Below are 16,846 nucleotides of genomic sequence, written 5' to 3'. Positions count from 1 at the left end.
AACGTTATGCATTGTTGCCAAAAAGTTCGATTTTTGGTTTCATCTGACCAGAGCACCTTTTTCCACATGTTTGGTGTGTCTCCCAGGGGGCTTGTGGCAAACTTTAAATTACACTTTTTATGGATATCTTTAAAGAGGTTGTAAACCCATACAACTTTTTTTTTTTTTTTTTTTGCAACCTGTAAGAGAAACACATAATGAGCTAGTATGCATCACATACCGTGACTGTCGGCTCCTGCGCACGGGAGTGACGTCAACCGGAAGACGGGCGACTGGACATGTCGCCCATCATACAGGTAAGCAGGCAGCACGGCGGGGGCTCGTTCTAAGGTAAGTATTTCATAATGAGCTAGTATGCATCGCTAGTATGCGGTCTTTGTAGATTTGCAGTGGTCTGATACGCCTTCCATTTCAATATTATCGCTTGCATAGTGCTCCTTGGGATGTTTAAAGCTTGGGAAATCTTTTTGTATCCAAATCGGGCTTTAAACTTCTCCAACAGTATCTCGGACCTGCCTGGTGTGTTCCTTGTTCTTCATGATGCTCTCTGCGCTTTAAACGGACCTCTGAGACTATCACAGTGCAGCTGCATTTATACAGAGACTTGATTACACACATGTGGATTCTTTTTGTCATCCTTAGTCATTTAGGTCAACATTGGATCATTCAGAGATCCTCACTGAACTTCTGGAGAGAGTTTGCTGCACTGAAAGTAAAGGGGCTGAATAATTTTGCACGCCCAATTTTTCAGTTTTTTATTTAACAAAGTTTGAGATATTCAATAAATTTTGTTCCACTTCATGATGTCCCACTTGTTGTTGCTTCTTCACAAAAAAATTAGTTTTATATCTTTATGTTTGAAGCCTGAAAAAAAGTTTAAGGGGGCCGAATACTTTCGCAAGGCACTGTGTGTGTGTGTGTGTGTGTGTGTGTGTGTGTGTGTGTATGTATATATATATACACACACACACTTCTCAAAATAAAAATTAAAGGAACACTTTGAAAACACACACACACACAACACTTCTCAAAATAAAAATTAAAGGAACACTTTGAAAACACACACACACACAACACTTCTCAAAATAAAAATTAAAGGAACACTTTGAAAACCCATCAGATCTCAGTGGGGAAAGATATCGTGCTGGATATCTAGACTGATATAGACTTGGATTGAAAATCACTGGAGTCCCTAGTGGCGTTTTTTTTTTTTTTTTCCAGTGGTGGAGCTCCTACTTTTTACCTAGTGCTGACACTCGGGTTTCCTCCTGATGTTAGATCGCTGCAAACACGTGCTGTACAGACATCCTGGACCTTCCTGGTGCATCTCTGGTGCGGGTGGTGAGTCTGGGGGGGTGTCTCTCTCTCTGCTGGGGGTCTTCAGTGCTTGTTCCTGACCTTTTGGGGGCGCTATAGGGCGGTGGGATGTTTTTAAAAAAAAAAAAAGTTTTTTTCAACATGCGACATGGACTTTGTGGAACATGTTTCCCCACCTGACCCTCTCTCGGAGGCCGCAGGGCCCTTCAGATCCTATCCAGCCATAGATGCACTGTCAGCGGTCTTGGAATCCTTTGTGTCCCGGGTGGGCGTGGTCTTTAACCTCCTTGGCGGAATTCCCGAGTTTGGCTCAGGGTGGAATTTCAGTGCCATTAGCGGTAACCCCAAGCCACACTCGGGGTACCGCCAGGGAGCAACGCTGGATCCTGGAAGAGAGGTTACTTTCCTTGTCCCCGGGATCCTGCGATGTATTCCTGCAGCATACGGCGGCCGGATCTCTCGCCTGATGCTCTGTGCCCCGACTTCCATTCCCTGCGAGCATCACATCACAGGGGGGTGGAACTGGCGGCAAATTTGAAAAGTAAAACACACTGATGCGTTGTAATCCTATTGGATTATATTGCTAAATAAAATAAATTGACATTGGTTTGCCCCCAGTGCCCTTGCCTGCAGTTTTAGTGTGTGTATATGTATGTATGTATATGTGTGTGTATATATATATATATATATATATATATATATATATATATATATATATATATATATATATATATATATATATGCTAAGAACTGGCGTTTACTGTTGCTCTTGTGTCACAAACTTTGACTGAATGGGCTAAGTTACTACACCGTGACCTGTAGGGGGTACAAATTCCCTCTGCCTTTGTGGAGCTGACAGACCAGATGATTTAGGGGCTGCAATTTTTATTTGCGATGCCTCGCTGGATGCGGCTCCACTATTGGTCTGACTGTCGGCTTCGGCCATTGCCATCTGGCGTATACTTTGGTTAAATTGCAGGTCTTTGGGCCAGACCTCAAAGAAGGCCTTGTTTTATCTACAAGGTGATCGCCTGTTTGGGGCTACCCTTGATGACATTACCAGAGGTCTTACAGGGGGTAAGAGTACCTTTCTCCCACAAGCTAACATAGGTAAAGACCCACGTCGTAGACTGGGTCCCTCCTTTTCAGCACATAAGTTTTTTTTCATCCCTCAGGGTCAATTGATAAGGGATCTAAGTCTTTCAAGGCCCCCTCGGGGGGGGGGGGAGGGGGTTCTCCGTGCAGAGTCTCCCACGGCGCTGGTGACAAACTTAGAGGTCACCACGAGAACTCTGGAGGAGTTCGGGTGGATTCTGAATCTTCAGAAATCGTCCCTGGTTCCTTCCATGAGACTGGATTATCTGGGTCTGCCTATGGACTCATCCTCAGCCAGGGTGTTTCTTCCTCCGGACAAACGTCAAAAACTCCAGACTGCGATTCAGCTATTGCTGTCCAGCAAACTGTCATCCCTTTCGGACTTGTATGAGAGTTCTGGGACTGATGGTGTTGTCCTTTGAGGCGGTACCTTTTGCTCAATTCCACACAAGAATCCTCCAGAAGGAAATCCTTCTCAAATGGAACAAAGATCCACGTTCCCTGAACAACCAGATTCAGCTGAGCCAGGGGACCAGGGGTTCCCGGTTATGGTGGCTTCGGTCCCCGACGCTCAAACAAGGAAAATCGTTCCTCCCCTTATATTGGACAGTGATCACCACAGACGCCAGTCTGTCCGGGTGGGGATGTGTTCTTGGCAAGCTCTCTGCTCAAGGAGATTGGTCCCTGGAAGAATCCAGGTTACCGATCAATGTTCTGGAGTTGAGAGCGACCAGGCTTTGCCTAGTCCACCAGACGGAGTATCTTCAGGGCTGTCCAGTGCGCATTCAATCTGATATAAGCCACGGCCGTGGCATTGTCCATCACCAAGGGGGCACCAGAAGTGTCCTTGCGGCCTTGGGGTGGCAGGCATCCTTCAGTGGGCGATACGCTTTGTTCCGTCTCTCTCCGCCGTTCACATTCCAGGAGTGGACAATTGGCAGTCGGATTACCTCAGTCACCAGACCTTGGCTCCAGGGGAATGGTCTCTTCATCTGGAGGTGTTCAGCAGCTGTGCCTTCGTTGGGGCACTCCCAGACGTAGATCTGGGCTCGCTCTTGGAACCCTCTGGCAGACGCCAAAGACGCGCTGGTGGCTCTGTGGGGTCAGTATCAGCTGATGTATGTCTTTCCTCTGCTCAAGTTGCTGCCAAAACTTCTTTGCAGGATTGAGGCGGAAGGGATTCTGGTCATCCTTGTGGCTCTGAGCTGGCCTCGCCATGCTTGGTACGCCGACTTGGTCAGGCTAGTCGCAGATGTTCCTTTGAGACTTTGTCTCAGGGAGGATCTGCTGTCTCAAGGACCAATCTTCCATCCTGCTTTACAGTCCCTGGCTTTTAACAGCTTGGCTGTTGAAAGCCAGGTGCTAAAGGACAGGGGATTGTCTGCTGCAATGAATCCCACTCTGCTTAAAGCAAGAAAAGCGACTTCTAGAAAGATCTATCATCGTACATGGAAGTCGTATATTACGTGGTGTGAGTCTCTTGGGGTTCTCCCTCGGTCTAACTTGGTGGCTCGGATCTTGGCTTTCCTTCAATGGGGAGTTGATCAAAAATTGGCCTTGAGTACTATTAAGGGTCAAATTTCAGCCTTGGCAATTTTCTTCCAAAGGCCATTAGACTCCCATTCCCTGGTGCGTAGCTTCATCCAAGGGGTGCGACACTTGGCTCCTCCGATGAGACCTCCGTTGCCACCTTGGGATCTTAATTTAGTGCTGTCGGTTCTCCAGAAACTTCTCTTTGAAAATACTCTGGAGATTCCCCTGCTTAACTTATCTCCGAAGGTGGCCTTCTTATTGGCTATTACTTCTGCGTGCAGGGTGTCGAAACTGGCGGGGATGTCCTGTCGTTCTCCCTATATGGTGGTTCACAGGGATAAAGTGGTGCTTTGTCTGGATCCATCCTTCCTTCCAAAGGTGGTTTCCAGTTTCCGTTTAAATGAGGATATTGTGTTACCCTCCTTGTGTCCTAAGCCTAAACATCCTAAGGAATTTGCACTGCATAATTTGGATGTGGTTCGGGCAATCAGGGTGTACTTGGTGACTACGGAGTCTTTTTGAAAGTCCGATTTGCTCTTTGTTCTCATGGATGGACCAAAGAAAGGTGTAACGAGACCATTGCTCGCTCGTTTCCGCTCTCCCGACACTCCTCTGTTTCTAGTGAGTCAGCTTGCAGATCGCAACGTCTGGCTTGGTCAACCAAGGCTCCGGGATCCGAACTACAGCTATGTGCCATTCGGAATCCATTAGAACAAACACCAAGCAGGCTGTATGTAAGTTTAAACAGGAAGACAATTTATTGGAAATACACAGCACACTTTTATACAGAATTTGGAACATCCTGCCCCCAACAACCGCTTTCCCATTGGTCAATTGCCCAGTACATGCCGTTCTCCTTCAGGTCCTCCTTAGCCATGCAAATGAGGACTTGAAAATGAGTCAGCAGGGATTGGTCCAAATGGCTTGATTAGGACTGTTATGTGTAATGAGACAGAAGCCCCCAGGGGACAATCAATGTACACAATAGCCAGACACAGAACAATGGTTCCATCACGAGCCCCCAGTACACATTACTCTGAGTGTCAATACATCCCTTAGCAGACAACAGGTGAGTTCATTAGCACACCCGACAATAGGTGAGTGGAAAGCCACCTCAGACAAAAGCAACATTGTTAGACAGTCAGTCTCCTCATTGAACTTCCTGGAATGACCATATTAGGAGTTGTACTTCCTGGTCAGAGACCTCGTGGCAAATGGGAACAAATCTCAATATTTCTACATGGAGACCTTGCTTACAAATATGAAGCAATCCAAATCATCACCCATCTGTCCTTAAATTTCAGTGACGGTGAACACCGTCACAAAAGGGCTGCCTGCTTCTGCTACAACTATTTCCAGATGGATCAGACAGACGGTTGTGCAGGCTTATTCAATTAAGGGTCAGGTTCCTCCTTTTCCTGTTGAGGCACCTTTCCTTTCTTCTTTTTTTTTTTTTTTTTTTTTATCATTTTTGTTATCACAGTGAATTTAAATATCCCCTAAGATAGCAATCTTTAGTGACAGGTACTCATTTTTTTTTAAAAAAAAAAAAAAAAAAAAAAATGTGGTCTTTTAGACTCTAGATCTCTCCTCTGACCTTAACGCATCTGACCACACCAAAATTGGTGTGATAAGATGCTTTCCCGATTTCCCAATGGCGCTGTTTATTTCTGGCGAAACGGAAGTCATGAAATGCTCGTAGCTTCCGGTATCTTAGGCCATAGAGATGATTGGAGCCATTCTCCTCTCCAATCAGCTCTATGGTTAGATAATTGAACCACCAGCTGCACTCTCGGGCTAACCGGTGGGACAGGAGAGCCTGAGAAAAACCACGGAAGGCGGCAGGGGGGGGGGGGAGTCCCCTCCCACTGCATGTAAAAGCAGCCTAGCGGTCAATTATCCGCTAGGATTGCTTTTACATGTAAGCCGACCGCTGGCTGTAAAAAACGATACCAAGGTGATGCCTAAATCTGCAGGCATCATCCTGGTATAACCACTCAAAGCCCTGCAACGTACCAGTACATTGCTGGTCTTTGCTTGGCATATAGTGTAGGTTTTTTTTTTTTTTTTTTTTTTTTTTTTTTTTTTCATGCAGCCTGTGGGCTGAACGAAAAAAAAAAAAAAAGAGAACCGAACGGAAATCACCACAGGAATATTGTGTAGTATTACACACCATTAACCGCCCAACAACCAAACCCACTGATTTAATGGTGGGTATACATGACAATATTCCACGTATATCTAAAGGTATTTTAACTGCAGTAGTGAAATCAGCCTACCACAGCTGCTGCCATCAGAGGTATCCATATATGCTGAATGCAAACGCTGTTTGTGTCAGAATATATAAAATCAGTGTGGCAGCTGACGGTTACCTGCAAGAGAAACAGGTTAACAAAAGAATGAAAAACAAAGTACAGTAGGAAGAGTAGAACAACATAAAAATAACTGACACAACTGTTTTTGGCTTTTTTTTTTTTTTTTTTTTTTTTGTGAACTGCAATTTTCAAGCTTGGGTCTCTCAAAATGTCGATAGCCATCGAACATCTTTCGAGACCCTGTAATTGTGTGCCCTACACTGTCGTGCTGTACCCTACACTAAAACTCCACTAGTGTATGGTAGCGCTCGAAACATTCCCCGATGCAGAGACCAGGTTGGTCAGGACATCTGGGACAATAATAGCGGGTGTCATGCCTAAATCCACGCCTGCAACAGACATGACATCTTCTTTGGGGGTGTCTTTGGGTAGGGGTACTTGGGAGGACATGTGGAAAATGCCTCTCATGTTGCCGGCTCACTGCATCTGGAAGGGGAAGTTGGGCAGGAACACCCCCTGGGTCCAGGTAGGCGTTGATGATCTCTTCCTGGAATTCTCAGAAGGATCCGGTTCCTCCTGACGCCCTGTATAGGACAAAGGCGTTCAGCATCGCCAATTGGAAAAGGTAAACAGACACTTTTTTTTGTACCAGCGTCTGGCTTTACGGGCAACTAAATACGGCGCCAAAAGCTGGTCGTTGAGGTCCACCCCTCCCATATTAAGGTTGTAGTCGTGGACAGAGAGGGGTTACGTAAACATCCCGTGTATCCTTCCACTTCACTGCAAGCAGTTTGTCCATTTTCAAGCAGGCTCTCTTCCCCCCCCCCCCCCCCCCCGACTAAGACGGGAATCTACAAGCCGCTGGGGGAAGCCCCGGCGATTAGGTCGCACGGTGCCACATGCGTCAATTTGTAATTCCAGCAGGTGACTAAATAGTGGCACACTTGTGTAAAAGTTATCCACGTACAAATGGTACCCCTTTCCGGATAAGGGTGACACCAAGTCCCAAACTATCTTGCCGCTGCTCCCTATGTAGTCTGGGCAGTTGGCGGGCTCCACAGAGCTATCTTTTCTCTCATGGACCCGGGATCTAACTGTATAGTCTGTGGCCCTGTCACAGAGCTTGTACAGTTTGACCCCGTACTTGGCACGCTTGCTGGGGAGGTACTGTTTCATAGCAAGGCGGCCAGTAAATTTAATCAGGGACTCGTCAACGCAGACAACAAGGCTGAAAACCGCTGATTGAAGTGGTCTATGAGGGGCTGAATTTTGTAGAGCCAATCATATTCAGGGTCTCCCCGAGGATGACAGATTTCATTGTCGTTGAAATGCATAAATCACAGAATTTGCTTGTATCTCGCCCTGGACATGGAGGCAGCGTTCACCCCCATATGGTGAATTCCCCATTCCTGACCAGGCCATATTTTGCGATTCAGCACTGCGTTACTTTAACGGACAATTGCGCGGTCGTGCGACGCTGTACCCAAATTAAATTTGTTCTTTTTTTTCCCCACAAATAGAGCTTTCTTTCGGTGGTATTTGATCACCTGTGCGATTGTGTTTTTTTTTTTTTTTTTTTTTTTTTGCGCTATAAACAAAATAAGAGCGACAATTTTGAAAACATAACTATTTTTCATTTTGTTTTTAATATGAAATTCCCCAAAAAAAATGTAAATTTTTTTTTTTTTTTTCATTTAGGCCAATTTGTTTTCTGCTACATATGTTTGGTAAAAAAAAAATCGCATTAAGCGTATTTTGATTGGTTTTTGGTCAAAAGTTATCGCAGCTACCTACTACGGGAAATTTGTTATTTTTATTGTTTTTTTTTTTTTTTTTTTTTTTTTTAACTAGTAATGGCGACGATCTGCGTATTTTTTTTTTTTTTTTTTGCGGGACTGTGACATTGCGGCGGACAGATCGGACCCCTAACTGACATTTTTGACACTTTTGGGGGTACCAGTGACATTACTACTGTAATCAGTGCTATAAATATGCACTGTAAAAATGACACTGGCAGGGAAGGGGTTAACATTATTGGTGATCAAGGGGTTAAATGTATGCCTGGTGCTTACTGACGTGTGTTGGGGGAGGGGATTGAGTGACACAGGCACAGATCCCAGGTTCAGCTATGCTGAATCCAGTAATCTGTCCCTGCCTCACTCGATCCCCGACGATCGGGGAAGAGCGGCAGTGATCACCGCCTCTCCTCCCGTGGCCCGACTCCCGCTGTGTCCGAATACAGCGGGAGCGAGCCTCCGGCGGCGCGTGCGCCGCCCACAAGGGGAGGAGTCCAGCGACGTAGGTGTACGTCACGTCGCTAGACGATAACGAGCCACTTTGCCGTTGTACGCTCAATGTGAGCGGTCGGCAAGTGGTTAAAGTATGTTTGAAATGAATGCGCTTTTTTTTTTTTTTTTTTTTTTTTTTTTGGAAAACAGGATAATCTGTGAGCTTTTAAATTTGATAATTTGTTCTGCTTTACTTTTACCCAGTGCATTTTACATATTAGAAAGTGATTTGTTTATATATTGTGTTTTGAAGTCCTGTTTCTGGTGTAAAGATGTTTTTTTATTTTTGTTTTTTTCCCCTAATAAGGTTTTAACTAAATTTGAGGGACCTTTAACCAAGAACAGCAAATTACAAGTAGAAATATTTGAAGAGCATAAACAGTTAAGTATATTTTCCAGTTTTATAAAATGCATCACACAGTGCTAAGCTTCTCTCTTCTTTCCAACATTCATAACCCGGTGACTCCAAAGTGGGTGATAAACTTCTAGGTGTTTGAACAATTACTATTTCTCTTTCGTTCGACGGACACAGCTGCTGTTATTCATAACCATTGGGTTATACTGCCCCATACAAGAGTAGGACACTAGGGAGAAAAAAAAAGTCTGGCTACGCCTATGGGCAGTGCCAGGGGGTATCCTCCCCCTCTAAAAAAAAATAGCAGTTGTAGAGATCCAGTGCAAGGAGGGTACTCTAAAAGGAAAAGTTGTAAAGGAGGACCATTAACGATGTAAAATGCTAAATTTTATTTAAAGTGCTGGCATAAACTGTAAATTACAAAAATTTGTGGTAAAAAAACAACCCAGACATCCAGTGGATAACACAAAAATAACGTTGTCTAGACAAGCACATAAAACGGCCCCCAGGCACACACACATTCATTCCATTCAAAACCTCTCGTAAAGCATACGAAGATTTTCTTAGGTCAATGTTGTAAGGTAAAGATAGTCCAAAATTACTTCCCAGTATATTCAACAAATGGGCTTGATACTAGCATTGACACAAAAACAGATGCAAAATGAGATTAGGCCAATTCTACAGCCCGGGACAGACAGGCAGATGGTGGCTCTTCAAAGAGGCTGATTTGAAGGGACTGACTTCCACTTATGGGTCATGGCCATATCGGCAGTGATGTTGAACCATAGAAAGAAGATATATAGTCTATTAAGTCCACTGTCCTGTCAGTCCTTTCACCGATTTCAGAAAAAGTATAGTCTCTCTTGGTAGTGGGTAGAGAGTTCCAGTATTAGCAGTTATCCTCAGCTAGTCTAATACTAGTTGGACTAGCCTCAATACATTCACATTGGGTCAATTTTGGACAGCATAGGGTATTGGAGTATTGGCGTGTTTTTGTCAAGGGTCTCATGGGGTGACTGACCCGTCTTCCAAGCCCGACCGCTCTACTCCTTTTAAATAAGTCCCCATTCGGCTGTCACTGGAAGTCCATCTTAGCCAGGATCTTTAGAGATGAATAGCCCAAATAGCAACGCAGGCCAAAAGCCGATTGCTAAGTAAAGAGGTTCGCTTGCTGTAGTCGGGACAGTAAACTGGCGTCCAGAAGTAAAGCCGGAACCAGAAGTCCACGAGCTGTTGAACGCAGTGTGAAATGCAGTGTGACTACGTCAACGCGTTTCGCATACGTCACGTACGCTTCGTCAGGATGTACCGGCGTTGTTTACTTCATTTTATAATAGGAATCCTCCACAATTAATTTCAGTTGAATAAAATTACAACGTCGAATAGCGTCCTCTTGTGGTAAAGGTCAGGAACTGTTTCCACATCTGAAAAGGTAGAAACTGCATCTAGCATTCACAGTACATTATTCATAACACATTTTCTCATTTTTTATTCCTCATACGATAATCCAAGATTGGTATTCAACAGGGATAATGGCATTTATCGGGGAGACAAATGGATAATTTAGAGTCCAAACCTGGAAAAGGGACCAGAACATATGAACTATATAGGTAGAAGGAGCACGGACCGGGAATTTAGAAAGAAGAGGTCAATGGTAGTAATAGAAGACTAGTCAGCACATTGTCTACTTAAATCTTCTGGCCATCTTATTAAGCAGGAACTGGAGTAGAGAGAGAGGGAAGAAGGAAAGCTTTTAAGCACATATCATGGTTCAAAAATACTTTCAGGCTCATCTCCGTATTTAACCCTCTAGGGGACAAGAGTATTAAGCCTAAAAATCAAAAGTTGATAGTACCACCATTCCCCTCCAACTTTGAGGGTTGAATGGATTGAGAACTCTGTTTTTATTTTCTGGTTTACTCTCTCTGCTATAGGTACTGTTTTTTTTTTTTTTTTTTTCTGCCTAGTCAGGAGTAAGGACCTAGTTCCTTGCTTGGATCTCTGGTCCTGGCAATTTTTTTTATTTTTAAATAGAAATTTTTCTCCTGTTTTTTTTCCTATGAGATCTACAATCACCTGCCGGACAGGGTGAAGGGCTGGATAATCTAGATCCAGTAGCCACCCCAGTCTGGTCAGCGAGCACGTGCAGACCTTAGCTCCGCACTAGGTCGCCCGCTCTATAGCCCCTAGGACGGGGCTGGCTTGCGAAGTAAACACCTTGCTAGGTCGCATACGAATGGGTCTTGGCCTGAGTCGCAGCGTTCCTCCTGGCTGACAGCCCCCCATCCGATGGCGATGGGTTCTGTCTGGAGTGGTGTCCGCCTGGTTCCTGGTATGGTGAGTAGCTGCCCCCCCCCATCCCCCTGGAGGGCTTTGGGGTGGACGTGGGCCCCTCCCTGGGACAGTCGGACTCCCTCCCGGGTTTTTCTCCTTCCCGTTAGGCACCCCCCCTTCATCTTTCCCCAGCCGGCGACTAGATGATTTGCTGTGCTGGGGGGGGCTGTACCTGGTGGGGGCTCCTGCCAGAGCCCCCCGTCCTGTCTGGGTCTGTCCTTGAGGTCTAGGGATCCCACCTGGGAGCATCGTGGGGCTACCACCTGTGTGCTTCAATGCATGGCAGCCATTTTGCGGTGGTTTGCTATTGAAAATAGCGGCGGCCTTGCCAGTGGAGCCCTCTGGGAGACTATATTAGCGGTGGGAACCCTTGCTCATTCCCTGATGCTGACTCCTGGATCCATTAGTTTCCTAATCGCTGCTTGTGCAGTGCAGATTCTCCTGGTGGCTGCAGTGCCTGGTTTCTGTGGGGTGAGGAGTCTGGTGTGGTCCTCTCCCTCTCTACTGAGGATCGATTGGTGCTCTGACTGGCAACTGGGTGGTGCTGCAAGAGCAGGGGGGGGGTTGTCCCTTAGTGTTGTACGATTTTTTTTGTGGAGTCCCCCTGGTGACTCATGGCATCTTTGAAGCACATCCCCCCAACTGATCCCCTCTCTGGGGCTGCGGGGCCCTCCGGGTCCCATCCATCCATCCATCAATGCACTGACGGCAGTCCTGGAGTCCCTTGTGTATCGGGTGGAGGTGTTTTTTTGGGGGCAACTGGCTTGCCTCATCTGTCTCCTCAGATCCTTAATCTGATTCGGCCTCAGTATAGTGATGATGATTCCACCGCTTCTGCAACCGCACACAAAAAGGCGCTGGTGGACGCACTGATTGTATCTGTGCTTGAGACTTTAAGTTGGAGGACGCAGCTGCGACGGAGACGCAGGTTACCTTTGGCTCTCACAAGCCATCCAGAGTGGCAAAGAAGTTCCCTTTCCCCTATTTTGACAGAATTGTCACTGAAGAGTAGGGACACCAAAGCATCCCCTTGGGGTCCCTAAGCGAGTTGCTAGGCAATACCCTTTGAGGAGTCCCTTCTTAAGAAGTGGACTGTTCCAACGGTGGTGAACCCTCCAATTTTCAGATTAAACAAGGCAACCATGATTCCAGTTGAAGAGTCCCTGGCCTTTAAGGATCCAGCTGACAGGAAGGCGGAGGCTGTGGCCCTCAGTTTGTACACCCTGGCTGGTTCGGCACTGAGGCCCATGTTCACCATTGCCCTGGTGTTGCAGACTTTTACCGAGTGGGCTAAGCTTTACGCCGTGACCTGGTGGGAGGAGTAGCTCCCCCCTGCCTTTGCTGAGCTGGTGGACCAGCTAATCCAGGGGCTTCAGTTTATCTGTGATGCCTCTTTGAATGCGGCTCCCCTAGTGGCTTGGCTCTTTGGGTAGGGGTCCTTCGCGTGTCTTTTGGCTCAAATGCTGGTTTGTGGACCACACTTCCAACAAGGCTTTGATTTATCTTTCCTTTTCGAGAAGATAGCCTGTTTGGTACTACCCTGGATGACATTAAAGGTCTCACAGGGGGGAAGAGTACCTTTCTTCCGCAGGCTACTGAGGGAAAGGACCCTCGTAGACGTCGGCCCTTCTTGGCTCATAGGAAGTTGTTTCGTCCCTCAGGGTTGACTAGGGATCGGAGCACTTCAGGGCCTCCTCTGGAGGATCCAAGTGAACTTGGTCTGGCAAGTCAAGTGCGGGCTTCTCCAGACCCGCAGACCAGGCCCCCTCAGCAGGAAGGTGCGCTCACCCGTATCTGGGGTGGGGAACGTCTTTGCTGGTTCCCAGACCCGTGGAATCCCCTGGTACAAGAACAAGCGGGTCCACGAGGTAATTCGATCTGGATTTCAGTTTCGTTCTTACCCTCCAGTAAGGTTCTTCCTTCTGACGTGCGACTGTCCCTGGTCCGCTTACAGGCTCTTTTTTGGGGCGGTGCAAGACCTTTTCTTTACAAGTGATAGTCCCGGTTCCGACTTCGGAACATTTTCAGGGGTTTTATTTAAACCGGTTTACAGTCCCTGGGAAGGAAGGCAGGTTTGTCCAATTCTGCACCTCAAGGCGCTGAACTGCTTTGTGCAGGTGCAGAAGTTCAGAATGGAGTCCGTTTGCACGGTGGTGCCTTCCCTACTTTGGGGATTTTCTTGCCTACATCAACATCAAGGACGCTTACCTTCACATTCCAATATGTGTTGGTCTCCAGCGCATCCTCCGCTTTGCTGTGGGGGAGGAGCATTATCAGTTTGTAGCATTACCTTTTGGTCTCTCCTCTGCTCCTCAGGTCTTCATGAAAGTGTTGGCCCCGGTGCGTGCATTTTTATGCCAATGAGGGATCGCGTTACTGGGCTACTTGGACGTCGTCCTTCTGCTCTGGTGGAAAACCTGGAAATCCCCATATGAGCTTGAGGGAGTTTGGCTGAATTTTCAGCAGTCTGCTCTTGTTCTGTCCACAAGCTGGACTACCTGGATCTGACTCTGGACTCGGCCTTAGCCAGAGTGTTCCTTCCTCTGGACAAACTACAGACTGCAATTCGTCTCCTGCTGTTCAGCAGGTGGTCATCCCTCTGGGCTTGCATGCGGGTTCTGGGCCTGATGGTGTCTAAAATCGAGGCGGTTCCGTTTGCACAGTTCCGTACGAGGTCTCTGCAAGGCACTCTGGCCAAATGGGACAAGAATCGGCAGTCTCTAGTTCCTCCCCTTGTATGCGACAGTGGTCACCACGGACGCCAGCCTGTCTGGTTGGGGAGGGGTCCTCTGCAAATTTTCTGCTCAGGGGATCTGGACACTGGAAATGTCCAGACTACTGATCAATGTCTTGAAATTCTGAGCGATCAGACTCTGCCTGGAACATTGTACGGATCGTCTTCAGGGATGTCCAGTGCGTATTCAATCGCACAATGCCACGGCCATGGTTTATGTCTGTCACCAGGGGGTCACCAAGTATCTTGTCGGGTCTGGAGGTAGCCAGCTTTCTAAGATGGGCAGAATGGTTTGTTCCAGCCTTCTCCGCCGTATACATTCCCAGGGTGGAAAACTGGCAGGCGGATTACCTCAGTTGGCAGGCGTTGGACTATGGGGAGTGGTCCCTTCATCCGGAGGTGTTTCATCAATTGTGTCTCTGGTGGAGCATCCCCGAGGTGATCTGTTGGCTTCCTGGCTCAACAGAAAGGTACAGAGCTTTGTGGCTTGATCATAGGATCCTCTGGCGGACACCACAGATGCGCTGGTGGCCCGTGGGGTCAGTATCCTCTGATTTTTGCCTTCCCTTCTCACAAGCTTCTGCCAAGACTTCTATGCAGGATTGAGGCAGAAGGGATTCTGGTCATCTCAGTTGCCTCAGACTGGCCACGCTGGGCTTGGTACGCCGATCTGGTGCGGCTGGTCACCGACATACCTTGGAAGCTTCCTCTCCGGAAGGATCTGCTGTCCCAAGGAACAATCTTCCGTCCTGCTTTAGTCGTAGGTCTGTGTTTCCAATGCTGTTAAATGCTAGTAAACCTACTTCTAGGAAGATCTAATGTCATACATGGAAAACGTACATTGTGTGGTGTGAGTCTCTTGGGATTCATCCTCGCTCTTGTTTGGTGGCTTGGATCCTGACCTTCCTTTGAGGGGTTTAGCAGAAACTGGCCTGGAGTACTATCAAGGGTAATGTGTCCATCTTAGCGATCTTATTTCAACGGCCCTTGGCCACATACTCCCTGATGCGTACTTTTCTTCAGGGAGTTAGGCACTTGACACCTCTAGTGCGGTCTGTTGCCACCTTGGGACCTCAATTTGGTACTCTGTCCTCCAGAAGCTTCTTTTTGAGAATCTTCGGGAGATTCCCCTGCTTACGCTGTCCCAGAAGGTGGCCTTTTTGGTGGCTTTCACCTCTGCGCGCAAGGTGTCTGACTTGTCAGCGTTATCCTGTCATTCACCTTACTTGGTGGTTCAAAGAGATAAAGTGGTTCTTCACCCCTGTATGTCGCTCCTTGCAAAGGTTGTCTCTGATTTTCATTTGAATGCACATTGTGTTGATTTCCCTGTGTTCCAGGCCAAAACATCCGAAGGAAACTGCCTTGCATGTGGTCCGGGCAATTAGTGTGTACCTGGCAGCTACAAAGTCTTTTAGGAAGCCAGACTCTTATTTGTGCTCACTGATGGGCCTCGGAAAGGGTTGTCCGCTTCCTCTGCGACCATTTCCAGATGGATCAGACAGACGGTGATTCAGGCCTATTGCATCAGGGGTCAGGTTCCACCTTTCCTTGTCAAGGCGCACTCTACTCGGATGCGTAGAGTTCTTTAAAGTAGATGTGTTAGCATCTGCAAATGCTTCTTTTGGCAGCAAGGTTTTCAGGCTGCTGTTTAGAGGACCTTATCCTCTTTTGAGGGTGTATTGTTTTTTTTCAGGTGGGCTCCAGTTGTTTTGGTTTAACTCCTGTTGCCTCGTTGGCTATGGTTTAGCCTTGGGAATTTTTTTGCTGTTCCCATCCCTCATGGTTTAACACTGCTTTTGGGACGTCCCAATGGTTATGAAGATCAGGAGCTGTGTCAGTCATTGAACGAAAGCGAAAATGGGATTTCTGATTTACTGTAAAAATCAATTTCCCTGATGTTCATTGACGGACACTAAACACCACCCCTCTGTGGAGTTGTAATTCTCCTGACACTGCTTGTAACAAAACTAAGTACCTATAGCAAAGAGAGGGAGTATACCCCCCAGGAACTGCCCATAGGCGTAGCCAGACTTTTTTTTTTTTTTTTCTGCCTATTGTCCTACTCCTGTAGGGGGCAGTATAATCCAATAGTTATGAAGATGAGCAGCTGTGTCCATCAACGAACATCAGAGAAATGGATTTTACGGTAAGTCAAAAATCCCATTTTTTTTCACTACTGTTTTATGCATTATGTTATGTAAACAAAGTGGAACACCACCTATATAGGGCTGCCAGACTTAGTTTACCATTTTCTTTCTTGCTAAAGGAATAAATTAGCAAATTTTGGGGGAAGTGGTTTGTGAAGATCACCATTAGCATGTTTGGGCTGTATGTTTTATCTAGAAATGATTTTCTGTCTTCTTTGAGGGGATTGGGACACTGCCAAATTGTAAAAGTTGTAAGCTGGCCCCTGTATAACCCCTGCGCTACCCAGCATGCTTTATTTTCTTGCTAGTTTCTTAGATACCTTTTTTGTAGTATTTTATTTCTCCTCAGGGATTTCAATCAAGATTTCCACATCCTCGCTTGAGCTGCTTTTTACAAAGCAGCCATCCTGATTGGCATATCCTCAGAAATTGCTTCGGATACTGTACCTGGACACCCTGGAGGATTGTGGGGCTAGCCTAGAATTTTACATTTCGAGCAGTGCGCTCTGCATCATGGTGCTTTCAAGAACTTTTGTGTACTGTTGGCTACAGAGCATATTTTATCTTTAGAGCTGTGGCCCAGTCTCAAGTATTACCTTCTCTCTGAAAACTTAATGACTTGGGGCTCTTTCAGAATCTGCCAGCCACTGCTATGCAGTGACCTACTGTGAATTGCTTTTCATTGGGTGGCAAGCTTTACCAATTGTCTAAAAAAAAAAGCCCGAAGG

The 16,846-nt window shown here is 46.6% G+C and overlaps 1 protein-coding gene across 1 annotated transcript in view; it reads left to right on the top strand.

The window, feature by feature from the left end:
- The window catches only part of PWWP3A (PWWP domain containing 3A, DNA repair factor), a gene marked incomplete at its 3' end in the record, with an annotated part of 223,337 nt that overhangs the window by 15,420 nt on the left and 191,071 nt on the right, over positions 1–16,846 (top strand). The window contains exon 3 of the mRNA XM_082248367.1: positions 8,856–8,929. Within this exon, the coding sequence (XP_082104493.1) occupies positions 8,856–8,929 (74 nt within the window). The remainder of the gene's footprint in view (positions 1–8,855; positions 8,930–16,846) is intronic.

The sequence above is a fragment of the Pelophylax lessonae genome, assembly GCF_965119305.1.
Source record: "Pelophylax lessonae genome assembly, chromosome: 1".
Taxonomy (NCBI): domain Eukaryota; kingdom Metazoa; phylum Chordata; class Amphibia; order Anura; family Ranidae; genus Pelophylax; species Pelophylax lessonae.
Note: the sequence above shows the minus strand (reverse complement) of the source record. Positions and strands in the feature narration are given on the sequence as shown.